Consider the following 27,988-nt stretch of genomic DNA (forward strand, 5'->3'; position numbering starts at 1 on the left):
CCACTGTAAGTGTCGGTGAATGAATGAAAAGAGAAAATGTTAAACAAATGATATTTGATTAGTTTGGCTCATCAATAACTATTCAATAACTAGTAAACTATTGAATACTAAGTGTAAGTAACAATGAGTAGAGGATAAATTCATATGAAAAGAGATCTCTTATTAAAAAAATTGTCTATTTCAACAATGAGTCGCGGGAAAATTCAACATGAAAAATCATCTTTACAAAATAAATTATTTATTTCAACAATAAATTCATGCAAAATTCGATGAGGAAAATTAGTAGCCAATTGTGTCCACGTCGTTCCTGAGTAACGCTAAAGATAGGATAAAAATTCGCTAACGAAAACATCCCAAAAACTGAATAGAATCCAAAAAAATGGTGGTGTCTTTGGGCACCTACATTCAAATCTGTACATAATAAAAGTGAGAGGCAAGGAGACTCACGCTAATCAAGCACCCCAAAGGGAACACAATCCTATTACGTCCACGTCCTTGTTCCTGGGCAACACTAAAGTTAGGATATAAATATGGACTCCACATAACATTTGATATTGCATTTTTGCACTTTTGACCTTACAAAATGGCTTTGAAGTCAGCAAAGCATAATCACATTTTAAGTCAATTATTCTCTTAATGTTTATTACAATAACAAAATGATAATACTACGAAAAAATTGAAAGGAAAACAATCTTAGGCTGATACTTCTTATTTGACCTTGAATTGACCTTCTCAAGGTCACTAAGGCAAACTTGAAATGTCATTTCCGAATTTTTTCCGCTGCTCCGTATTCCGAGGTCAAAAATAGGGGTTCCCGTTAAAAAAATACAATGACCTTCAAATGACCTTGAAAATCGAGTTCAAGGTCATAGGTGTTTGTGTCATTCGATGGCCCCCTTTACCCCCTTCAACTTTTGTTAAGGTCATTTTTCGTTAAAATTAGTTTTTCCATGGTTTTTTATCGTGGTCGGATTAAAATGAAACACCCTGTATACACACACACACACACACACACACACACACACACACACACACACACACACATATTTATACGTAACTATTCTTTTGAGGATTTATTTCGGCACCTATCCAGTATTTTAAGGATTATATCGTCTTTTAAGAATCGATCATCAAAAGACGATAGTACACTTCCTGTCTTTTGAGGGTTTTTCTAGAGTCTATTTAACTCTGAATAAAGAGACTAAAAATCCTCAACCATATAATGTATGTATTGAAACACTGGGGTCTGCTAGCGCAGCCCAGCATTCTTAAATCTATGTCCGCGCGCCGTCACACTCCAATGCATACACGGTGGCGGGCCGCCTCGGCCCAAGGCGCCAGGCATCGAGATGCCAAGGATCCCGCGATCCCCTTTCCGTGTGAGCGCCACCGTGTGTTGGGACCTGAGGCGTGGGAGATGAGCTCGGCTAGCTCTAAGGGATGGGTGGAGTATCGAACAGGGTCGTGGGCCATAAAACTCATTAAGGCTTGCCGCTGATATGATATGTCGTATTTATTCTTCATGTTCTCTCTTAACAACCACGGCAACCTGCCGAAAACCCGCGGCCTCTACAGTCCAGAGGCGCTACGCCGAACTAACTAAACTATTATGCGGCACGTCACGCCGCCGAATCGAGGTCATCGTGAGTAAGAGTGAATTTCTACACGCGGCCCCGCAACGATTTTAATAATTCTAACCTCCTTCCGGGGAGATCACCCGCGCCCACCGAACGATCGACGCCACCGCCACGCTCGTCAGCGCGCCGTCCGCCGACTTGTCGGTGCGGTCGAATACCCGCCTCGCCTCTCTGATCGACAACCGGCCCCGACGACCAGCGCGTCCGTCGCGGCGTATTCTCGCGAGTTATGCGATTTCCCCGGTCCATCAGGCGCTTATGTTCCCATATACCGCGTCGTGAAAAACCCGTACTACTATAATAAATCCCCGAAAACCACTTCACGATGTGACGACCTCGACACGACCGTGCGACGACACACAACAGGAATAGCGGGGGGTGAGGAAACGATAGCGGGGAGGTACAATACGAGAGGAGGGCGATAGCGAGAAAATATGCACAATACATGGGTAACGATAGCGAGGAATTGTGCGAGAGCGAGAGCGTGAAAAAGACAAACGGTAGCTTGAGCGGAGGGTAACGGTAGCGTGAAAGGAACGATAGCGAGGAAAAACGAGAGCTTACAAAATTTGCAACAGGCGACGAGACCTCACGGCACTCGACTCGCCGCCCTTGCCACGACCGTCAAAGTGCATTGCGTCGCACTAACCGTGTCGCGACGCGTTCATCCGAGGCACAGCCGCTCTAATTTATTCGCACGCTAAGTACACTTTTACTTACTTGCTACGATATAGCGAGAGCGAAGGCGAGCTGCAATGGCGCACGGGTACCGGGGTCACGAGACAATCGAAAACCTCGGTGAGCAGCGCAGACGTCCTATCGGTAGCAGCGTTGCGGAGCGAAAGAGGCCGAGCTCTCGCGACGTGGCAACACGTGGCCGCGGGGCCAGCGCTGAGCGCGCTCCCCACGCGAACTACTCCCCCTTCTGCGCGCCTACTAGCGGCTCGACCTGCCACGTTGCGAGGTTGTCGTCGCCTCTCTATTGCGCGGCGCAAATTTTCCACTTGTAACGTGCAGTCGAACTGCCACGTTACAGTATATATGTATAAAGACAACTTCCGATTATCGACCAAGTTAATGACAGTAGTCGATACCATTTACGATACCAATATAATACCGTTGAATCGCCAACGACAACATATATAATAACTAAATATTCGTTATATATGTTAAGCTGGTGAACCCTTGCATATACATACAACATTATTCTTACGTATCTAATATATGAATAATAATTATTTACGTATGGCATATTTATACACGTCATTATTCATGAACAATTACTTGTAAGTGTATACAAAATTTTCACAATAATACATAATAATATTTAAATATAGTGTTTTATACTGTCAATAAAGTGATCATTTTTTTATATTTACTTATAAGTTATAACTTGTCACGGGGCAACTGGGCTTTAGCGCGACAGCCGCGAAGATGCTGTCGCGTCAACGAGGGAGATTACTCACTCTTTCTATCTCCGCACGGCTATCCCTCGATGATGCTGAAGTCGGCGACGGACGTTAGCCGTCGGTGCAATGCCGACCCCGTACTGTGCAGCCGGGTTGCCTCGGTGTACAACTGTGCGGCGTGCGAAGCTCGCCGCGCTATCTTCGCGTATCTCCGTAGTCTCCGATCAGGCGCGCGCTCTGTAGCCGCGCCACGATGTAACCGGCTTTACTCTACCGGGTTTGTCGGAAGGACGCAACGGGAATACGGGATACTCATGCATTCGTGTACAATTGAAAGATGGCTATATTCTTCAAGATGTTGGTACAATATATCGCGCGTCGCGAGAGTACGAGTTCACACTCGCGGCTCGTACTGGAGACGAGCCGATGACTCGGTGGCAGCGAGCCCCGGCTTCGGCGTGTGCAAACATATAGTTAAAAATATTTTTATGCGTTATTATTATGTAAAATTCTAAGTTTTTTTGAACAACTTTAAAATATTTACTTCAAAGAAAGTTTATTAGTATAACGTCACTCCGAAAAACAATATAATAAGCTAAGTATCTTTTAGTATAAATTTAAATATTTTCTACGAGCTATAAATATAGGAATAATTATTTATATTTATTGTTTAAGGCTACCTGATAATACTTAATTATTAATTCTCCTTTAATTATTCATTATTTATAGAGCTATACCTTATATTCCTTTATTTTATTTATTAAAATTTAAGTTAAATTTATATACGTTTATTACAAAGTAGTTGCTCTCATTTACTTATATCAAATATCATAAATCTATTATATAATATTATCAAACTTTGATGTTATATGTATGTACAATATAATTTAAATTAAAATATCAAAAATCACTATTCTCTTTTATAAAATCAAATTAATGTCGAATATTACCAAATTTTGATAAAATACTTGAATCTGATTACAAAAATAATAAAGTAGTTATACTCTTATTAGTATCTCATCATAAAATTCTAAAGTAACCTTATTATTTCTAGTTATATAACATTTTAATTTTGTTATCTTATATAACTATAGAGCTACAAAATATTTATATTATTTTAATAAAAACGAACAGATTAAATATTCAAAAAAAATATATATATATATAAATTCATATAATTAATTTTTCAATCACACATTTTTTGATAGAGTTGAAAAAATATTAAATAATCAATATGAACTCTTATAATCCAATTATTGTTAATATTAACAATAGCCACCCTAGTGGAAATGGATTGTGTGCGCAAAGTGTGTCAAAGTGTGCCAAAGTGTGCCAAAATGTGCCATTGTGTGCCAAAGTGTGCCAAAATGTGCCATAGTGTGCCAAAGTGTCCCTAATAACATCGCGTGCCGGGCATTTTGGGGTCACGCATGCTGGCCGCTCGTGCCGTCATTGTGACGTCCCCAAGACATCTTTCGTTGGAATTTTCAACAATTTTTTTTCCTGCCATTCGGAAGTCATAATGTTGACATTTCGGCGGCACAGCGTGCCAGCACGCGTGCTCACATTGCGACGGCACGAAACTTTATCAGAATGACGGCCATGAGTGCCGGCTGTATGACACCGGCACGAACGAAGGCAAAATGTCGGCATTTTGCGGTCACGCCGTGTTGGCACTCATGGCAGCATTATGACGACATTTTGAGGAGCTATACGACGGCATTGTGCCTTCGACCCGTGTTCAAAATTTATTAACATTTGGCGCTGTCAGAGTGCTAGCAGAATGCCTGCTGGGAGTGCTGCTCGCCATGACAGCATTCTGTCGGAACGAAATTCCCGCAGAATGCTGGCTTTGTTGGCTGCGAAACTTAGACAATTTTCAGCCGCACAATTCACAAAATAAGGCTTTTCAATGTATTATATTTTAAGGCTGTTGATTTTGTTTATTTGGGCTATTATTTATCCACCGGACTTTGTTCCTTGCCAATTTTTATTCATTACATTATTAAGACTACTCTTTCATGACTACCGAATTTATAGCAGCCTGACAGTTTCGCGGCTTACACGAAATAAGCGGCGAATATCAATGTTGTTAAACACGTTAATAATAATTTTGGTAATTGTTTATTACAATAACTTGCAACTTTATTAACATCAACAGCTGCTCGCAGTATATAAGGACACAATTAGCTATGACTTGTAACAAGTGTTCGTGGTCGAGTGGTAAAGTGCCAGCCTGCTAACTGAAAGGTTCAGGGTTCGATTCCCGTTAGGGTTTTAACTTTTTTGTTTTTTCGTTAATTTAAGTGCCGACACGATGCTTGCACCGCGTGCCGTCATTGTGCTCAGCACAATGCCGTCATTTCCGTATCCCAGAGCACGGGTACCTGGACGTCACGCGTGGCCCATTCCGTGCAGTCTCAGTGCCGTCATTCGGCCGACATCATGTTATCGGGGGTAATAAAGTGTGCCATGCTGTGCCATACCGTGCCAAACTGTGCTATACTGTGCCATACTTTGTCAAAAAAGAGATGTTTGTTTCCGAAAAACCAATGTGTGTCAAAGTGTGCCAAAGTGTGCCATACTGTGTCAAAGTGTGCCAAAGTGTGCCATACTGTGCCAAAGTGTGCCAAAGTGTTCAAATTCGGGTATTTGCTGCACTTTGACGTGTAATTGTGATAATGAGATTATGCTAAGTGCATTAACTGTCACTATAGTAACACAAAATACAAGTCAAAGTTAGACACAAAACATCATACTTATGACTCTAACTTGTGCAGCATCTTGAAAAAGAAAATTGACAGATATATTGACTCTATTGATTACCCGATAAAACCTACCTGAAACTGAATCGATCTATCACAGCATAGAATTGGCAAACAGGCGTAAAGTATCCACAGAGGCTAATAATGTTGTAGATAGTGAACAACAGGAAAATGACACTCCACGCAACAAAACAAAGCCAGAAACTGAACACAACAGAAGACCAATCACAAGACGTGATCCACAAATTCCACTGAACCATCTAAAACCCCAATCCTCTGCATTGTCACCAGCCAACAAGAGTGATAAAAACAAGATCAAGAAATAGGTAAAAATGGATATTTTTGATTATTTGGATAGGTTTCAAAATGAATCGATGCAAAAAGAACGGACATGCGGTAATATTGAAAATTTTAACAAAGCTATAAACAATAAGAAGGACTTTATCATGCATGTAAACATTCGTAGTATGAATGCAAATTTTGATAAGCTGAAAATTTTAATACAAAATTTAGCTATCAAACCAGCGATAGTTCAGAAGCTTTTGAGCAAGTTAATTATAATTTCTATCACTGAATGGTTCAGATTATGAATATAAAACTTATTATAACGAAAGTAGGATAAACAGGAATGATGGAGTCTTTGTTTTTATCAATAGCAATCTTGTCCAAAATACCAAAGTCATTGAAGCAGGGAGAATTAAAATAATAAATACTAGAATAACCTTAAATGATAAAAGCGGTCTTGAAATATCAGCCATGTATAGGTCACATGGGATACCGAAAACAGAATTTATACTACATCTTAATAAGTACTTAATTTATAAAAAAAATGTAAAGAATCACTTAGTCATAGGTGACTTTAATATTGACCTGCTAGACTGTGATCATTATAGCCAAGATTTTCTATGTAACTTCCTTGATAAGGGATTTATTCAGGGTTTTGTTGGCATTACAAAGCCAGCTATCGGTAGAGCTAAAGGATCATGTATCGACAACATTTTCATTAAATCTCACAACATTAACACAGCCACATACAAGCTTAAGCATGATCTAACGGATCATTACCCGATTATCATAACTGTAAATAAGCTAAAGACAGTAACTAAAGAACCGTATGTTTTCTTAAACTACAAAAAAATAATAAATAACGCTAATTCAAGAAACTGGGATGAAATTAGTTCGATACCTGATCCAAACTTAGCTGTAGAAAAATTGTTAAATGAAATCAAGCAATGCGTAGAATTGTCAAAAACAACAAAAACGGCTAATAGACAAAATGGTAGAAAAAACTGGATTACCGATGCAATAATAAGATCATGTGAAACCAAAGAATTTCTGTATAATTTGTGGCAACTAGATGTGCAGAATAAACAGCTTAAAATACAGTATAAAACCTATTCTAAAATCTTGGATAAGGTAATTACCGATGCCAAAATGAAATATGAATTGAATATAGTGCAGAATAATTACAACAACCCAAAAAAAACTATGGGAAATAATAAATAATCGGTAAAGTTAAAAAATCTAATGATGCCATAAATTATATAAAGGTTAATGATAGAAAAATTACAGACAAAGTCGAAATAGCTCAAAATATGAATACTTTCTTCTGCGAAATTGGGAAAAAATTAAGTGCAAATATCGTGAAACCTGTCAACGCAGAACTTAGGCTACCTGACATGAATCCTATGTCGATTTTCTTAAAGCCAACCAGTATTGGTGAAATAATAAGTATAATCAATACGCTAAAACTGAAAAATGGGGGATTTGATAAGATAAATGCCAAGACTTTAAAATTGCTATGTAATCATATAGCAGGTCCTCTGACCCATATTTTCAATAAGTGTATTGAAAAAGCGGTATGGCCTGATGCTCTAAAGAGTGCTGAAGTAGTGCCGATTTATAAATCAGGCGAAAAACATAAGATCACGAATTATCGACCTATCTCTCTTATATCTAATGTTGCAAAAATTCTTGAGCGAATTATGTATAATAGAATAAATGATTTTGTAGAAAAGAGTAATATAATTTCTAAGCAACAATTTGGTTTTATGAGAGGGATTGGTACGAAGGATGCTCTGAACTACCTAACCAATGTATTATATAATAATATCGATAAGAGTAAGCCTACGATAATAACCTTTCTTGACCTGGCGAAGGCTTTTGATACTGTTGACCACAGTATACTACTGGCCAAATTAAATCGTATTGGAATCAGGGGTCAAGCGTTGGATCTCCTTTCCAGCTATCTAAATGACAGATATCAAGTAGTCAAAATAGATGGTAATGAAAGTGATAGAACTTTAGTTAACACAGGAGTCCCGCAAGGAACGATATTAGGACCGCTACTATTTATCCTGTATATTAATGATGTCTTAAAGGAGATTCCCCCCGAGTCCATAATTTCTTATGCAGATGATACTGCTATTATAGCTACAGGTAAAGACTGGATAGAAGCTCAAGTAAACATGAACAATTTCTTAAGTGTAATTGCCGAGTGGCTGGCAGTAAACAAGTTGTCCTTAAATGTAGGAAAAACAGTGTGCGTGACTTTTGGAAGTAATATTGGAAGCGTACCAGCTCAGATAAATGTTAAAATTCTTGATAAAAGTATAACTAGGGTGGAGAACTTTAAATATTTAGGAGTTGTCTTTGATAGTAATCTAAAGTGGGATAACCACATGCAATATATAGTTGGAAAAACTAAATACCTAGTCTATATTTTTTATAAAATCTCTAAATCAATGCCCATAGAGACTCTCAGAATGATTTACTACGCATTTGTTCATAGTATTATAACTTATGGCATCATTGCTTGGGGCGGTGCATATAGGAATAGCCGAGACCAAGTTCAAAAATTACAAAATAAAATTTTAAAAACCATCAATAAAAATAACTTTTTGTTACAAGACAATCCATTAAATATAGGTCAACTGTTTGCTTTCGAAGCTCTTAAACTACACTACTATGATCTCAAAGAAAAATTCTTAGCATCACATAGTGTTACTAGGAATAGAAGTATTATTATACCAAAAACAAATAAGAGAATCAGCAATAAGAACAGCTATATGAAAGCAATTAATGTATATAATGAGCTTCCTAATCGACTAAAAGTATTAAATATAAATAAATACCCTCAAAAGAAAATCATAAAAGACTGGATACGATACAACTGTTAGAAAAATAATAAAAGAAAAAAATTGTTTCTCTATGCAATACACAAATTTGTTATTAGAAGCTAATGCCAAATGTATATATCTTAGTTTTAAGTTTTAATTTTAAGTTTTGTTTATATTTTTCTTTTTCCTTTGTAACCAGACTGCGAACAGGTAATTTTATTTACCTCTGCAGGTTTCCAGGTATGAAATACATACCTTGTAAATTTCTTCTGGTAATAATAAATAAATAAATAAATAAATATTGATTTTAGAACCAAAGAAAAAGATCGTGATAAAACAAGAAAAAATAAAAACTATACAAATCAAACAAAGAATATAAATTCCTTGGAAACCCAAGAAGAAATAATCAATACTGAATATATATCAATCTATAATAATAAAATAATTGATGATTTTTATAAATCCATAGCTGAAGGACCAACGCACATATGTTCAAGTTGTGGTGGACTTTTTTTTAAAAGATCTGTAACTAAATTAAAGCTTGACGATGAAAACATATGTACTGATAAAATTAATATCTCTGAGATTTGTAAAATAAGAACAGAACAAAACAAAATACTTGTATGTTTAACTTGTGAAAGATACATAATAAAAAATATGGTACCAAAACTAGCGTTAGTGAATGGTTTTGAATTTGACAAAATTGACGATACTTTATTAGATTTAACTACAATGGAAGAACGATTTATCTCACCTCGACTTCCATTTCTACAAATTCGAACCTTAGGAGTAGATAAACAATACGGCCTTAAAGGAAATTGCGTTAATGTTCCTGTTGATGTAAATTCGTTTATATCTAAATTACCACGAAATCCAGATAATATTCAATTAATACACATAAAACTATGTAGAAGAATAACAGATAAAGATCACAATGATTATCAAGTCATAATACCATCTAAAATTTTAGAAGCTATGAATTACCTTTTGAAAAGCCATGTTTAGACCAAACATAAAATCACTCTAGACGAAAATTGGCAAAGAAATATAAACGTATATATAAACCAAGAACAAAATGTAACGAATGAAATAACTAACTTAAATGATAATATTGAAGAAGTTGATAATTGGGAAGAAATTGAAGAAGAACCCCTAAATCCGGGCAATGTAGAAACAGCACTTGAAGATGAACATATAAATAATGTTGGAATTAAATTAGCCCCTGGTGAGAATAAAATGCCAATTTCAATCATCAATGATGAAGATTTTGTGTCTAGCTTTTCCAAGAATTTATGGAGGAAAAATCAGATCATATAAAAAAACAACTCCTTCAAGAATAACATTGGCAGATATTGCTAAATCTGAAATTCGTATGTACGATCGACGATGCGCAAAAAATATACCACTCATATTTATACACCATAGTAGAGTTCGATTAGAAAGATTATTTTCACACATTCAAATTAATTTAAGAAGGAAAGAAAAACTAATAATGTTACAGTACGTAATATTATTAATAATAATTTACTAGACAAATTAATACAAGATGATGATGGCTTTAGAAGTCCTTCCTTTTGGGAACATAAAAAAAAAGTTTTGATGTCAATGATTAGGCAGCGTGGAAGGCCAGATTTATTTTTAACACTATCAGCTGCAGAAACGCAATGGTTAGGTCTCATTTGCATACCTGTAAAAATTTTAGAGAATAAAAATATAACAAATGAAGATCCCGAAAAATTGACTTGGCAAGAAAGAACTAAACTAATTCAATCAGATCCAGTTACATGTGCTAGATATTTTGATTATAAAATAAGATGTCTATTAAAAGTTTTAAAAGCAGAATCTGGACCGTTTAAAAATCGTCCAATTGCAGACATGTATCACAGAATCGAATTTCAACATCGAGGAAGTCCTCATGTTCATGCCATCATTTGGTTAAAAAACGCACCAAAATACGAACCAAATAATACATTATCAAAATCTTTAGTTGAAAAATTTATTGATCAATATATTACATGTGATTCTAAAAATGAACTAGTTAAAGATTTTATAAAATATCAATGTCATAAACATGCAAAAAATTGTAAAAAAATTGTTAATGGTATACCAATATACCGATATAACATGCCTGGATATCCAATGAGAAAAACTACCATCCTAGAACCACTTGAAAATTCTCAAAATAATAATAAAAAACAATTACAAGAACAATATGTAAATATCAGAAAATACTTAGATGGTCTAAGTAAAAATATTACGCAATTCGATAACATGACATTTGACGAATTTTTAAACAATTTGTCTATATCAGAAGAGGAATACTTGAAAACTATACAATATCGCATAAAACAACCAATACTTTTACTTAAACGTAATGTTTGTGACATAAGTACTAATGCTTATAACCCTACAATATTAAAATTACATCAGGCAAATATGGATTTCAGTCTGAAATCAGCGTTGATTCAATATTGAATCCACGTTGAATCAACGTTGAATTAACATTGAATTTGTCCGAAAACGCAACGTGGATTCAGCGTTGATTTCAGACTGAATTCAGTGCTGGATTTCAGGGTTCAATCAGAGTTGAAACAAATAATTGTAAAAAAAATATCGCTAAAACCTGGGCTCGAATCCAAGACTTTTTGATTAGTAGACGAACGACTTGACCACTAAGCCATGTCGACACTTGCAATGTATATCTCATAATGTAACATACACGGAAACCTATAGGTGGCAAATAGTCTCGAAGCTGGGTACCTTCCCAAGAGCACGGAGAGGCCAAGTTGAGAGTCCAGTCCAGTATTATTATAAAAATCATGATAGAGTAGGTTAATTTTCAGTCATGTTGATTGAATTGAATATTCGTTGAACTTTATCGATTTGAATAAGCATTTTTAAGATAACAATTTTATCATAACCCCTATAATTAGTGATTGCGAGGACACTCAAGAATGCTCTCAGAGATATTGACACCAAAGACTGTATCAGGTAAGATTTTATTTTGATACATGGTACAGCATTTGCCAACGTTGATTTACCTATTTGAATGAATTTGCACAAAGTGCGCAAAGAAAAAGATAAGGATACTGTTATGACTATCTTTTCAGAAATGTTGGTAATATCAAGGATTATACTCTAGAATCAGAGTCTACTTTGGTTGTTTAAAATACCAATACAAGAAAACTCTTACACTGTAAAAAAGAATCAACCGTTTTCAATATCAATGGCAGCTGGTGGCACAGCAAGAATATGGGCTGCTACTTTAGTCAGTCCACTAGAGTTGGTACGATTAAACATGCAGTCCCAGAGATTAAGTTACGCTGGTCAGTTGCAGTAAGCAATGAAAATTTTTGTCCAGCAAAATGGTGTACGAGGATTATGGATGGGCTCGAGTGCTACACTAGTGAGAGATGTGCCTGAATGTAGAGATGTACTATGAAGTCATCAAGAAGATGCTTCCTAATTCTCAACAAGGTACAGTGATCTTTCTGCAACATATTTAGTATCCAAGACCATGCTGCTGCTGCAATGGCTAAAGTTAGAGTATCAGTATATGCTTCGAAGGGAAAAACTAAGGAAGAGTATCTCTGATGCATTGAGCAATCATTAGTTTTTAATGATGGAAAACCATTGAATTTGATTTTGTATGATGGAGATGATGTAAATAATCTTGTTCACACCAAGTATCCACGGTATCTAAAAGATTGCAAATGTATTTTTTAAAGAGACCACCACTGGTGAACATAATGCCTATCGCATTTTCAAGTTGAGGGTCCAGTCCAGTATTATTATAAAAATCATGATAGAGTAGGTTAATTTTCGGTCATGTTGATTGAATTGATTATTCGTTGAACTTTATTGATTTGAATAAGCATTTTTACGGGCGTTTGACGGGGTATAGATATACTACACATGTTAAAAACGAACGTACGTTCCTAAATCAAACGCACCCGTCTTCTTTCATCGTCAAGTCTTATCCCATTACAGTTTATCAATAATATTTGAATATCTGCATACTGTGTGTGCATGTATATGTGTGTATTCATCTGCGAACCTTTAAATATCGGCGAGTGCCTTATGTGAAAAGCAAAGCGTTTCGCTTTTAGCGATGTTTATCTTTATTTCTCGGCTCTTTTATTCTGGCTGTCAGTGCTCGTGAGCGAGGGCGATGCGTCGTCCATGTAGTAGACCGTCTGCCTGGTGCCGGAATGAGCGAGGAAAAGCGGATCATCGGGGGAGACTCGGGGTCAAGGCCAGCTTCGATAATGTGTGAGTCGTCGTCACTGGAGTTGGATTCGTGGGGTTGCATAGCCTCCTCGTGGAGATCTGCCTCGACGTTATCCTCCAGATGTTCCGGTTGAACAGTCCCGAGTCCACTTTGCAAACGCGTCTCATGAAACTCGCTCCTATGCTTTTCTTCTTTGTGGTACAGCTTTCTGTAGTGCTCCATGATCTTCTCCTCGAGCTTTTCTTTCTGTCGATGCAGGTGGTTTATTTTATCCGTGTACATCTTCTCCTCCATGTAGTAGTGCTCCTTGTCGTCGAGCGAGTGGATCACAAGCTCGTGGTACTGGCTGAGGAGTAGCGATATGTGCTCTATGAAAGAACGCCGGTCGTTGTCAAGGCCCGTGTCCATCTGAAGTAGCGCTGGCTCAGCTTGTTGATCTGCAGCGCTCACTGCTATCGCTCAGAGAGTCTACCTTTAGCGTCAGTTTCTTCTTCTCTTTCCCCAGCTCCAACATCCTGGAAGAGCTTTCGTAGAAGGATTTTTCTTTTAACAAATCGACGATTTTCGAGTTCGAGCTTAATCATGACATCTGTGGCTCTTTTAATACCATCAATGAATGAATCATGGCATCCGTAGAGATTTTACTCTAGAAAAATGTATAATAATAAATTATCAATGTTGATTAAGAAATTAATAAAAGAAAAAAAATCTGAACTACCTTTGTCACTGAGTCATTTATGTTTATGACAGCAACTTTAAGTTTTCCTGTTGAAAATGCGATAGGCATTATGTTCACCAGTGGTGGTCTCTTTAAAAAATATATTTGCAATCTTTCAGATACCGTGGATACTTGGTGTGAACAAGATTATTTACATCATCTCCATCATACAAAATCAAATTAAATGGTTTTCCATCATTAAAAACTAATGTTTGCTCAATGCATCAGAGATACTCTTCCTTAGTTTTTCCCTTCGAAGCATATACTGATACTCAATAATAATATTGTGAAGTAAACAGGTACATTTTATAATCAAATTGACTGTTTCCGGATACGTCAATGTTAGTATAGTATATGCGCCATTTCTGGCTCGTTTGAGCAAACGCATTTTCTGCAACAACACGTCCTGAAGACAGCCGAATGTTGAATATTTTTTCTTTGTGCGACAAATTTATACCACGATATGGCTTCATGACCATTTTAGATAGGGGATAAGCTCCGTCTCCTATTAGATAATAGGGAATATTGGATAAATATTGGAGTTTGCAACTTTGTCAGCACTTGGAATTTTCAGTTTTTCTGTCATCAAAGCTTTATATAGCTGAGAAGCTTTAAAAGTCGCAGAGTCATGTTGATTGCCGTACCCTCCCACATCTATGCAGATGTACCTGTAGTTAGCGTCGACCACAGCTTATAGCACGATAGAATAATATCCTTTGAAATTGTAGTAGAGGCTTCCAGAATTATGTGGTTTTTTAATCGATACATGATGTCCATCGATAGCTCCCAGGCAATGAGGAAAGCCATATTTAGTTTCAAAGCCCTTGGATATGTTGATGAAGTCATTGACGGTAGGAACTGCCATGTGTATTGTTGAAAGTGTCGACCACAAGACATCCATTGTCTCTACTATGATGGAGGACACAGTTTTGATTTCCATTTTGAACAAAAATGCCAAATCTGTATAAGTACTCCCTGTAGCTAGAAATCTAAAATGATTAAGTTTGTAAAGAAACATCAAAACATTTAATTAGAAAAAGAAAAATTACCTGAGTGTCAAAACTAATCGCTCTTCTGAGTAGATTAGTTGAACGTGAAAATTACACCAAGCCTTCATAAGCAAAGGATTAATTTTGGATAGAATATATTCAAATCTGGAAACAGTCATCCACATATATTACAAAAATCTGTCATAATAGTTTTTAATTTCTGGAAATAACGTACTGTATTCACCATTGACAGATCGAGTACTGTTTAATTTGTGAGTATGTAAAGGGCGTGTTCCCTCTAGAGTAGACATTTCGAGCTTGTGATAATAACAGCAATTATCGTTGTCTGTATATACTGTGCTGTCGATTTTCAATAACTGTTTTATAAATACACTTAAAAAGTGATTTTCTCACTTATTCAGAATACTCTCTGCAATAAGATATAATTTAATTTAAAGTATTGCCTTTCATATCAAAATTGACTATTTACAAAACGTGTTTTTCCGTGTTCAGTGCATGACGCGACAAAAGGCAAATATCGCAAGTTGACTTTTACTTGAAGAAAGACGACGTATAACTATCGCTGATTATCGCGAATTTCGTTTTATTTTAATAGAAAGAGACACAATACAAACACTTACGCGACTTCATAACAGCGAGTCTATTTGACGTTATGCATATTAGATTTATTACAGTCTATACGTTGATACTGGCAGTTGCTCTAACCCATGAGCGCCAAGAAAGTTTTTGATGCCGTTTTTAGCATGTCTTAAAAAGTTTATTTAATAAGAAGCAGCACTTTACTCTCGTCCGTCACTTATATTATGCCACAGATTCTGCCGGTACGCATACTCGGCTCACATTGCTGGTGTTTATACCGATTCGCGATGATGATAGACGAGTATAGAGCGCCGTGCGGCGTTGCCAAGTGTGGCTCGGGTGCGTTCGTATAGCAATTCAGTACGTTGAGGTGCTAGGATTTCGAGTGACCGCGTGACTTACCGATAGAGCACGAGGACTCATAGCTCTTCGGATGTTTTCGGAGTCGATCGATGCGCCTCGATGTTTACCTTCGAACTTACGAACTGTACGGAAAAGCTCGGACGCTTCCGAAGTAAGTTCGATCGGACCGAACGACGCTCGATCGGACCGAACGGCGGTCGAGCGAACCGAACGGCGCTCGGGCGGACCGAACGGCGCTCGATCGGACTTACGAACCGCAACAAACCTCGATCGTAGCTCGAACATAACAGAGAGCCTATATGCGTGAGGCGCGAGGGAAACCCGAGCAGCTTCGAGACTTAAAGGAATGTCAAGTGCGACGAATCTCTCCTCTCACATAACTCCTTACGACATAACCTACAAATGTCAAATCAAGCTTTAAACGGCGTATTCACGCGGAGCGTTGCGTAAGTTCATTCGAGATTGCACGTGAGTGAAATAGAAAGATAGTTTCATCTCCCTCGTGTACAACACTAAAACTACTTAGAATGCTAAATCGTTTTCTTAGTCAGTTAAGCTGGCATACGAAGTGAATTGTGTGCACATTACTTTATTTCTAACTGTCCGAAAGTACTTGAGGCGCGTAGAGTATATTTTTTACTCTTAAGAAAGTATTGCGAAAGTTTAGCAAAGTTTAATATTAAAATACGGCAGACATTGTACGCGTACGAGACAGTATTGAGATATCGAATCATATCTATATTCTCCCTAGTAAATACGCATTGATCCAGTATTCTGAATAGACGTAGCGCGTTTCGCAATAATATCAATCTGATACTTTAACGCTAGATAATAATTCAACATTTTCACAAATGACAACATTTTTTACGTGCTCGTTTAATCACCTCTCTGCGTACACGAAACAACGGAAAATTCAAACAATGGAAACTAATCATTCGCGGTCAATCATATATTATATGAAATTTATGGGGTCGCTAGAGTACGAATCAAGTATAATCGTAGCTCCCTGGTGTGTCTCTGGGGGCATCAAAATTAGAATTAATTTAATTAAAAATGTGGTTTAATTTTGTATATATGTATGAGATGAAGGCCAAAATATAACTTTCAGCTTTTAATAATATAGGAAAATTGCTGAAAATAATTGGATGGGGCATGTTGCACCGAAGTTATTATTGAATTTATGTATCAAAAAATAGGTTTTAGGGTTGTGTATGTCAAAAAGTGTTTTAAAAAAATGTTTGCCACGGTAAAAAGTTGTGAATTTTGAAAATGTTTACAACTTTTACATTTAACATTTTCATGTATAACGTAAATCCGTAATGTTTTATGGCAAATAATAGGTTTTTATCTGTAAAAAATCGATTTTGGGCTGTAAACTCGAGTTGTAAGCATTTTCATGATTTGATGTCAATAGAAAAAAGTTCTATTTTTCAAAGATCTACAACTTTTCCATTTAACTTTTTTTTGTAGAATGCTTGGATTTAAAGTGCCAGCTCAAAGACCGTTTTTAGTGATTTTTGAAGGTGGCCGCATTTTGTATACTATGAGACGAGTTTTCAAAAAAATTTTGAGCCCGATTGACAAAAGTCTCTCAGAGATAATCGCATCACAGGACAATTTTTATTAAAAAAAAGCTTAAAAATCAAACAAATTGTGTCCGCATTGCAAAACGACGTAGAGGATCAGGATAAAAAAAATAGTTTTTTAGCTTTTGCAAAAGGAGACCTCCTAAAATTTCAGCCCGATCGGTCGAAAATTGCGTGAGATATCGCATCTCACACATTTTTCGCACACGAAACTATAAGGCACTTCCGTGTCGCGGTCGAAATTGAAAATACGCTTATGTGGGTTGGCTATAATAGTAAAATAATGTAAGATACTAGCCCAAAACAAAAAATATCATACCTCATGCCTATAAACGTTTCTTCTACGAATAAATCTGTGGTTTATGAAACCATGAGACAAACTCAGGAAGTAGCAAAAGAATGTAAGCAAGGTTATATGCAAGTAACATATGACCTAGCAATTGCAAAGATCGCTTATCAAATTAAATCTAAAGAAAAGCCAAATTTTGAAAACATTTTCATTCATATGGGATCATTCCACGCGAAATCGAAAAATTTATAGATGAGTGTGGTTTAACGCAAATAATGATTCAGAGTGGTTTATTAGCATCTGGTTCGCTCGACGGTTTTATTAGTGGTAAACACTGGAATAGATACAAACGTCTGCACGGAATCGTTTCTTTAACATTGCAAATTTTACATTTTAAAGAGTTCGTAAAAAATAGAGAAATAACTATTGGTGAACCTGTAATTGAAATAATTAAAAATTTTCAAAGTAAACAAATTACAATCGACGATTTCAACGACAAAGAGTTACAGCATATAACTTCAAAGAATTTTAAATATAAAACAGAAACATTAAATGGCAAATATGGCAAAACGGCTCAATTTTATATAATATACATTGAATTCATAAATTATTATTTTATGTTTTCTAGAAACATTCGTATGAGAGATTTCGACCTATTTAAATTTATAATACCAAAACTTTGTAATATTTTTTGTATGTTCAATCAGGTGAACTCTCGTTGGTTAGTATATTATCACGAACATTTATTAAATTCAATGAAATACACCCAGAGCTTGCAGAAGAATTTAACAAAGGATTCTTTGGTATCAAAAGAACTAAGAAGGCTTTTTCTAGAATTCCAATAGATTTAACATTGGAACAGACAATAAATGCCGACACAACAAATAAATTAACAGGCATAACGAATTTTACAAATTCAATATTAGCTCGCCAAAGGTGGAGAAAAAGCCATAGTCTCAGATCAACTATTATATCACACGTCTATCAAGATAGTGGGTTGAAAAAAAGCACAAGATGTTACATCAGATTTACAAAAAAATCAAATTCGTAAAGATTCTTCTCAATTGATTAGATTCATGGCAGAATTAGAGAAAAACATAAATCCATTTAATTGGAGTACTGGAAACGGAGATTTACTTTACAATATTAGTACAGGGCGATGTGTATCCGACCAGATTGCTAATTTTCTTTTAAGTGCAGAAAAAACTGGAGAACAGTTTTACGCGAATTATTCATGAGCGAATGTGCAATGTCAGATAAAAGATATGAGCAGCCTATAAAACAAAATAAAATATTTAATTTTGCAAGTTGTAATGTCACCAAAAAAGTAAAAATTAACGAAATGTGCAAGAAATTAAAATACAAAGGGATTTGTTTGGCCGTATGCTTGGTATCGCTATCAAGAAGCAGACACAAAAATTATTTATCATGCATGTAATACAAATTATAATGCAAATATTATTATACAATGTTCTGACACAGATATTTTTGTAATTATGTTAGTTAACATGCATAATTTAAAACATAATTCAAAAGTCTCGATAGAGTGTGGTACATATGGAAAGAAGCAAATAATGAATCTTAATACGTTATAAATAACTCTTGGAAATACTTTATGCACAGCCCTACCAGGTTTTCATGCGTTGTGATGCAAATCCATCCTTCTATAGAAAAGGAAAAAAAATCCTTTGAAAATTTTATGTAAATCAGAAGAGTATCAAGAAGCATTCACTGATTTGGGTAATGATAAATGAAATAAAGATGAAGTTTTTACAATTTTAGAATCTTATGTTTGTAAAATATATGGCACAAAAACGAATACGGTTAACGATGCTCGATACCAAATATTTACACGCAATTATATGGTGAAGAACATCAATGAAGCATTTAAAAAAAAAATCTGAAAAACGTTGATGCTTCGAATTTTCCCCCATGTTAAGATGAATTAAAATAACAATTGTTGAGGGCTAGGTTTATAGCAAATGTGTGGACCAATGCAACAAAAAAAATTGCTAGCGATCTAAATCCTTTAGAACATGGTTGGTTAATGACAATAAATAGGACTTTCTATGGTTCACAGGATCCCAATTTCCGAAAACAGTTTGAGATATTATTGTAGAAGATGATGATACAGAAGCGGAAGAAAATACATCGTGTGAAAGCGATGAATCAGAAAATAATTAATTGAACTGAATATATATATATATATATATATATATATATATATATATATATATATATATATGTATGTATTCGTAATCTTATTTTTTATCATAATATAAAACGTGCATCATGTAAAAAGGTATTTACTATTTTATATTAAATACCCAGTGCAAAATCTCATTTTTCAAGTTCTGCGCATTTATTGTTGATTTTTTAACACTTATCCCCCACCTACACTTCTGCCAATTTTTTTCTAGTACATTAACGGCTTGAAGAAGCCGTATGCAAAAAGGCAGAAGTTTACCTTGTGACGTAAGTACAAATATATTTTTTGCCACTTCCGGTACTTCTGCCGCCATCTTGTCCCCAACATCCGCTTCTGCCAATTTCTTTATTTATTAAGAACGTCATTACCTACATTCCTACAAATTTGCAAGCTTGTACCTTATGACGTAAGTTGAATCTTTGGATTGGCATGTTCGAAAATACACCCACGCATACGTCCCCCATGTACACTTCTGCCTATGCGGCTATGTCTACTTCAATATGTAAGGTACTGATCTCGGTGAAGAACAACCTTGTACCTTATGACGACCATTTCAACTGGCTGGCTCATGGACTACTACCTATTCTAACTACTCTCAATCGAATCCTTAGGAAAAAATAAAACTTTTTAGGGCCGCTGGGACTCCCGTAACATGTACAAAGGGTATAATAAAGAGGTCCATCCAGCTCGATTACGCCAGCGCCTCATGGTACAGTTTCCGATCGAGGTTTCCTGTTCTAAACATATTTCACTCGATTCATTATAGAAAAACACATCTGTTAATACTTCTTTATAAATAAAAAGCCATATAATTATTTACAAAAACTATACAGAAGAAAGAAAACAATAATTCAAATCCGAGACATAGACGCGCTTGCGCGCCTGATCAAATCCTAGTAAAATAACAACGGTTAATGTAAACTCTTTTTTATAATACATTGATAAATTTTTCAAAAACAATGACAAACAAATTTGAATGAAAAAAATCGAATAATTTTATGTCATTAAACAATCTAAATGACTGCGCAGTATTTATTCAGACGTGCTTCACCTACGAATAATTATTACATGTTTGTTATTGATAAAAAAACAGTAAAATAAAGATCACAATAGTAATAATAATAATAATAATCCACGCGGGGAAGCCTGACACCCCGTATGTGGCGCGTCCCCCGGGTGGCGGATGGGGGAGTGCTCGCACACACCACGGAGGGTAGAGCAGAAATAAAATATGCTCCGTGGACCAAATCAGGCCGCCGCATTTGCCGTGCGGTGCGACCCGTGGGCTGCCAAAGGGAGATCCTGGATGGAAAGGCGATCTAACGGTCTCTTCAAAACCTACGGTTGCGTGCCGAAGTGACTAGAACCATCTTTGGCTCCCGCTGACAGCAAGACGGGAGGCCGGTTACCTAGCTAGTTTCGGTTAACCGGCTCGAGCGAGTGCGTGTTATTGTGTGACATCCGCCGGAAACTCTCCAGAGAGCCGAGCACCTGTGTTCGGGGTGGGAGGCTCGAGAGAGTGGTGGTGGGCTAGTGCGATAGTGCGTGCTATACCCTGACATGATGTACCCAGTCTGGCACCGCCTGCAGTCATGTGTTGGGGCCATGTCAGCTGCCCCCATAGACGGGGGGATCCAGGGGGTCGGACACATGCCAGGATGAAGAAAAATGCTTATAATATGGGAACCAAAAACGAACTCGGGGAAAACTCGCAGGAGAACCTGGAAGTTGAAACCTTAAGGTTGCCAACAACATAAGACGGTGGATATCCAATCCACAAATCAAGCAGCAGTACCAGTATAGGCAGTGCCATGAGTGCTGCAGCATACCGGTATGACAAGAACGCACCGGTACGAGAAGAGAGCCAGACCATAAGGGATTAGCTACAAGCCCACGCCAGCCTGCGAGACAAGCTACGGGGTGTGCGAGAAACGGCCAGGGAAATGACCAAAACCCTGGAAATGCAAAAGGGCGTGAATGTCAAGATCAAAGAAGGCTTACCCTTAATAGGACCTATGATGATCGAAGCTTTCACGCTTCTTGACCAGATGGAAGATGTCGCGAAGAGGCAGCCCCCCAAACAATCTAGTGAGAACAATGCAAAGCCTCAAAAAACGGTAAAATCGAAGAAGAGGGTACGGGCATCATCTGACGGAGGCGGCGGTACCCCCGCCAAAAAAGACAAGAAGGATGTAAGTGCTCCCTCGACAAGTAGGGGCAGTGTGGGGAACGGCCAGACTTCTCATGGTCAGATACAATGGGAAGTAGCTGCTGGCAGGAAGGCTAAAAAGAAACAGAAGGTAAAGCCGGAGCAGATCCAACTAAAGAAGAGAGAAGACAAGGCTCCACGTCAGAGGACGGACGCCACTCTGATAAAGCTGGAGAGTGGCAAGACCTATGCTGACATTTTGTCTCAGACGAAGGCACAGGTAAAGCCGGAAGAGCTAAACACGGTGGTTAAGTTTGTTCGCAAAACAAGAGAAGGCGGCGTTCTGCTCGGGGTGGGCAAAAGCAATGACGAAATGAAGTCATTTCAAAAGGCCATCCAAGAGGCAATCGGACAAGCAGGCACAATTAAGGACAAGATCTCCAAGACAATAGTAGAGATCAGAGACATCGATGGACTTACGACAAAGGAAGAGGTCAACAGTGCAAAGACGACATGACGCCTGAGGATAGGACGATACACACTCCAGGCACCGGAGCGTGCGGAGTCTTCCGGACGGCCCTAAACGCAAGCAAGATTCAAAGATAATGGCGAGGATACTCCAAGGAAACCTGCACAGAAGTAGGCTCGCACATGATCTGCTAACCCAACAAGTGAGGGAGCAAAAAGTGGATATCCTATTGATCAGCGAACAATAGAGGAAACTAGACCCACCCTTTTGTGTGTCAAACGGCGAAAAAACCGCAGCCATTTGGGTGCCCGGGTGCGGGTTGGCGAATACGGGTACGGGAGAAGACTACGTAAGGGGAAGGATGGATCGCATAACATTCTTCAGCGTATATCTGTCACCGAACCTAACGGCCGCCGACATTACAAGGAAACTAGGGGTATTGGAGGACGCTATTAGAGAGGTCCCCGGGGAAATCGTGATCGGGGGCGACTTCAACGCGAGGGCCACAGAATGGGACATGCCGACGACGAACCCAAGAGGCAGAGCCATCCTCGCGAACGACGGTAATACCACTACCTACCGTAGAACAGGCTTTGGGGAATCAATACCGGAAGTTAGACACGCGACACTATGACTATGAATAAGTATCGGAAAAAGATTATGGCGGTATAGCAAAGGGGGGCCCTTAGAATAGCATGCTCCTACCGGACGGTCGCGGCCGAGGCATCGGTGGTAATCGCTGGGGTAATCCCTGTAGATCTTCTTGCAATTGAACGCAAACGGATCTACGAGGCTCGTTTAGCGTCGGATAGCACCTCGATTGCCGCGGAAGAAAGAGAAATAACAATGCGCAATTGGCAGACTAGGTGGACCGATTGTCCAAAGGCTAGATGGACTAGGACCCTTATAAAAGATGTGGGCCCGTGGGTGGACAGGAAATGGGAGGAGGTCAACTTTTACCTTACCCAGTTTTTCTCCGGTCACGGATACTTTATGAGCTACCTGTTCGCGATGAACAGGGTGGCAACACCGGGGTGTAAGAACTGCGGTGACGAACGAGACGACGTGAGACACACGTTTTTTGACTGCCCTCACTGGGCTGAAAAGCGTAGCACTGGAGCTGACGATAGGGGCGTTCACGCCCGAGATTGTAGGCGAAACGATGCTTGACAGCAAGCAGAACTGGGATGAGATAACGGCGTACGTGGAGACGGTTTTCTGCGCGAAAAACAATGACGGTTGTTTACAAGACTAGTTGACGGCTAGCACAGCTTAAGACAAGCGACCCCCTGAAGGAATGCGAAAGCTATGAGAGGTGGAGTTTTAGTGAATATGGCTGGCGTTGTCCCGGGTCAGGAAAGTCTGAAAGTCTCACACACGGGGAGCCTTGCACGGCTCCTGTCATGGTGCATTAAGCATTTCTCCAACTCTCCGGATAAACAAAAAAAAGTAATAATAACAATAATAATAATAATAATAATATATTGTTGTGAAACAATAATATATTATTATTTTTCGAATAATTAATATTCAAATGCTATTATTAAAACTATTAATAAAGTCTGATTTTTATAGACATAATATATTTACAATTTCTCGACTTCAGTAGAAATATTTGTAACAATAAAATCAAGTTGTATGATTTTTTGGCGATGATCCAAGTGACGCAATTTATTTCTATAAGCAAACATTTATTTAAATAATTTATCACTAAGCTTTTAATTTTTAGTCAATGATGGACATTAAGGAACAGTTTTCTCTTACGGTGACTTTCTTTATTTTGATGTTTTCCACCTCTGTGATTTTTTAAGAATGCTCCAAGCAATTCGTAAGCTTCGCCACAAGGCTTGAAATGTGAATTTTAATAATTTTAGGACAAATTTATGAATGCCTTCATTTTTAGCCAAAGATACAGGGCCTCTGACATTCTGGGACCCATACAGGAACTTTTGCACTAAAAAAAGGTATCTCAATGAATTTTTTGGTGGTCGTAGTCCGGATCGAAATCTTACTTTCACCAATATTTATATATATATATATATATATATATATATATATATATATATAGCGAAAAACGCTTCCCTGAGGAGCTATGAATTAATTAATTTGTGCTAAAAACCCAAAAATTGCCAAAATTGACATCTTCGGCTCCCTACCGTTTTGGTAAAAAGTAATTTAAAAATCTGGAAAAATCAGGTGCATTGGACACTGTTTCTGGAACATATTTACTGTGAATTGGAGAAAAAAATAATTTTGATCTTCGATTTGACAGAGAACTACCCACACACACACACACACACACATATATATATATATATATATATATATATATATATATATATATACATGTGTATACATATATATACATACACATACTATACTTTGTAAAGTACATAATAGTCGTACAAACAAGAAACTTTCGCCCTCGGCAAGCAGTAAGAAATAACGTGCATTTTACTTCTCAGTAAATAGTTGCAATGAAAATGATATTATTCTGTCCCTCAATTAAGAATAGTAAGATATTTCTCGCAATTTACCTCACTTGCAGGGGGCTATAGATGCATCCAGGTGCATTATTCAGGTCAGGTTTACTTCTTAGTAAATGTAGAGCAATAAAAGTTATATTATTCCGTCCCTGGATTGAGATATTTCTCGAAATTTTAAGTGCTTGCAGGGGTGCTATAGATGCGCGCAGGTGCATTTGTCAGGTCTCAAGGTGTCGCAGGTGTGCTTCTGCTTAGCTTTCGCAGGTTGTCTTCCACTAGAGCAAGTCATTTCTTCCTGAACATTCACTCAAAGAGGATAGCACCTCGAAAAATCAAAGCTAAGTTAGATGAAAAGAAGTGTGCATTTTTAATTATAACAATGGAGTGCATAATGGACGCAAATTATTTCGATTTCCATCAGAAATTACCCGACAACAGATGTGGATAAAATATTCAGGTACGTTTTCGATATTGCTATTAAAAAAAAAAGAACTGCGTGAGTCAAGAAACTATTTTTACAGCCTATAGGTATTATCAAGTAAATAGATTTACGTATCAAGAAATATAGATTACGACTTTTTTAAAGCTCAATGCAATTTAAAATTTAACACTCTTTTATTCTTAGGAAACACCGATTTACAAACTTTATCCCCAAGCTATGTAAATAAGGCAGGTTTATGCGGAGACCATTTATCAACCGACGCCTTTACAAATTCACAAAAACAAAGATTATGCATTGATGTCAATCCCATGCCGTGGAACATCAAGGAACAATATCAATATATACTGGAGATGCACAGATCAACTCTATCTGAAACTTCAGGCCTGAATGAGGACATCAATACAACGCGTGAATTTGTACCTGTAATAAATAAAGTTAATGAAGTTGAGATGTATGATGAAGGGAATGATACAAGTATTAATTTAAATATTACGCGCAAATCGCCTCTAAAAACGTATGCGCCTGGAAAAGAAATATTTTGTAACTTTCATTCTAAAGATAGTAATATAGATTATGTAAACAAAGAAACTAACATTTTGAATAAGACTAATTCAGAAACATTAGAAATAGATGCAAGTGAAACTATTAATAATCGAAGAATGAGATTAAATCGTGTAAAAACTCAAATATTAATAGAACTTCAATATCTAGGTTAATTAATATCAAACAAGTAAGCAAGCGTAATTCAAAACTTCAGAAATATGTTTATCAATTAAATTATGGCTTAAAAAATAGCATTCGTACACAGAAAGAAAACTTACAATCACGTAAAAAAAATTAAAATCTTAGAGTACGATAAAAAAACTGAAAAATAATTTACAAAAATATAAAGATAAGAACGATGTTTTAGCTGAAAAATTAGACTTCAATAATTATTTAGATTTATTCAGACGATGAAAAAAGATTAGCAAAATTAATATTTTTCCATTCAGCGTCATGTTATTCACATTTAAGAAAAGCTGGAGTTAACTTGCCTTGTGAATCTACGGTCAGATGTTGGATATTTCAAGTTTCAATATAGCCGGGATTTTCAAACGATTTGCTTGAGTTAATTAATAAGGCGTTATCTGATTAGCTAGAAGAAGATAGGTTGTGTGCACTTAAATGGGATGAAATGTCAATTAACGCATTGCAAGAATATAATAAAAAACTAGATTTGATTGAAGGCTTAGTCGATATGGGGGAATCCGGTAGAAGATCTGATTCCTCAAAACAAATTTTGTTGCTTTGTTTAGACATCGTAAATGTAAAAAATCCGTGGAGGCAGATATTTGCATACTTTTTTACAGGAAGTGGTGCTTCCGGCCAAACGTTGAAAAAAATAATTTTAAAAGGACTTAATTCTGCAAAAGAGCAAGGTGCAAATAATAAGCTTGTCGCGTGTGATCAAAGTTCAGCAAATCTATATACTTTATTAAATGCATCGCTAAATGAACTATACTTTATGTCAGATAATAGTAAATACTATGCTTAGTTCGACTGGCCTCATTTAATCAAGCGATTAATATACCAATTAAAAAAATCTAAAAAAATCTATTGTAATGGCGAAATAATTGTCGATTTTGATGATTTACATAAAACGTGGTTAATTGATAACTTGAATAGTACATCTAATTTGTTGAGTCATTTATTCGTAACACATTTTGATCCAAATTCTTTCGAAGCAATGAATGTAAAAAGAGCATTTCAGCTTCTTAGCTTCAAGATGTCTTCAGCTATCAAACTGGCTGGGCCTAATGGACTTCAATCTAAAACCGGGGAAAAATCTGCTAAATTTTCCGAGTGCATGAACGCTGTAATCGATGCATGTAATTCTAGAAATGAGAAATGTGGAAATCCGTTGAAACGAGTTATTTCAGACTGGAATCCAGAAATACTTAAGCGCTTGATTGATTTTAGGACGTATGTAAAAAATTGGCGAATCGAGAAGAAACCTAGAAAATTCTTACAACCGCCTTGTTTTGTAGGAATAGGTATGACTGTTGGTGTGCTTATTGGTATGTATTATGATATAAAATCACAGCAAAAAGATTTTGAATTGGCAACTGCTCTTTGTAACACTGACTTAGTTGAGCATCTTAACTGTGAAATTCGAGCTCGAGGTGGATTTAATGCAACCCTACTGGGCGATAGTGTAGACTAGCTCTACGCCATATTATTTCTACCAATTATTTGTTTAGTTCTGACAAAGGAAATGTCAATTGCACTGAAGCGCCATCATTAGTTCAGATGCAGGATATCATAAAATCAAACGACATTGAAAATAACAAGGAAGGAAAAGTTGAGTCGAACGCAGACGACGTTTAGAGTTTGTTGAATTTTCTGACGAGCCATTATTAGAAATATTCTTTAATTCCGATTGTTTTATAGCGTTTGACAAATATGCAGATGTCAATGAGCCGTGATGAATGAAAGAAATGCTATATCATACTTTGCAGGATATGTAGCGAGACGATTTTTTATGAAA

The 27,988-nt window shown here is 36.9% G+C and overlaps 2 protein-coding genes across 20 annotated transcripts in view; both read right to left on the reverse strand.

The window, feature by feature from the left end:
- The window catches only part of LOC100679361 (SNF-related serine/threonine-protein kinase), a 738,484-nt gene that overhangs the window by 474,924 nt on the left and 235,572 nt on the right, over positions 1–27,988 (reverse strand). For 9 of the 19 annotated variants that reach the window (XR_004227330.2, XR_004227328.2, XR_004227331.2 and 6 more), the window contains exon 2: positions 25,071–25,881. The exons of 8 other annotated variants lie outside the window; for them this stretch is intronic. Coding sequence is in view for 5 of the 11 variants with exons in the window: in XM_031928109.2 (XP_031783969.1) it covers positions 25,071–25,234 (164 nt within the window). In the remaining 6 variants the exon portion in view is untranslated. Of the gene's footprint in view, positions 1–14,547; positions 14,869–14,928; positions 15,299–25,070; positions 25,882–27,988 lie in introns of those variants that run through there. 2 more of the 19 variants (XM_032601896.1, XR_004227332.2) reach the window with 2 other exon arrangements.
- LOC116417046 (daple-like protein) lies at positions 12,660–14,537 on the reverse strand. Its single transcript, XM_031928122.1, has 2 exons — positions 13,880–14,537; positions 12,660–13,807 (listed from the first exon to the last, which is right to left on the reverse strand). The coding sequence occupies exon 2, from the start codon at positions 13,567–13,569 to the stop codon at positions 13,036–13,038; it is 534 nt and encodes a 177-aa protein (XP_031783982.1). The 5' UTR covers positions 13,570–13,807; positions 13,880–14,537; the 3' UTR covers positions 12,660–13,035.

This window comes from Nasonia vitripennis (genome assembly GCF_009193385.2).
Source record: "Nasonia vitripennis strain AsymCx chromosome 4 unlocalized genomic scaffold, Nvit_psr_1.1 chr4_random0003, whole genome shotgun sequence".
In the NCBI taxonomy this organism is placed as follows: Eukaryota; Metazoa; Arthropoda; class Insecta; order Hymenoptera; family Pteromalidae; genus Nasonia; species Nasonia vitripennis.

Coding starts and splice junctions, on each gene's coding strand:
- LOC116417046 (XM_031928122.1), bottom strand. CDS start 13,569: ATGGACACGGGCCTTGACAACGACCGGCGTTCTTTCATAGAGCACATA.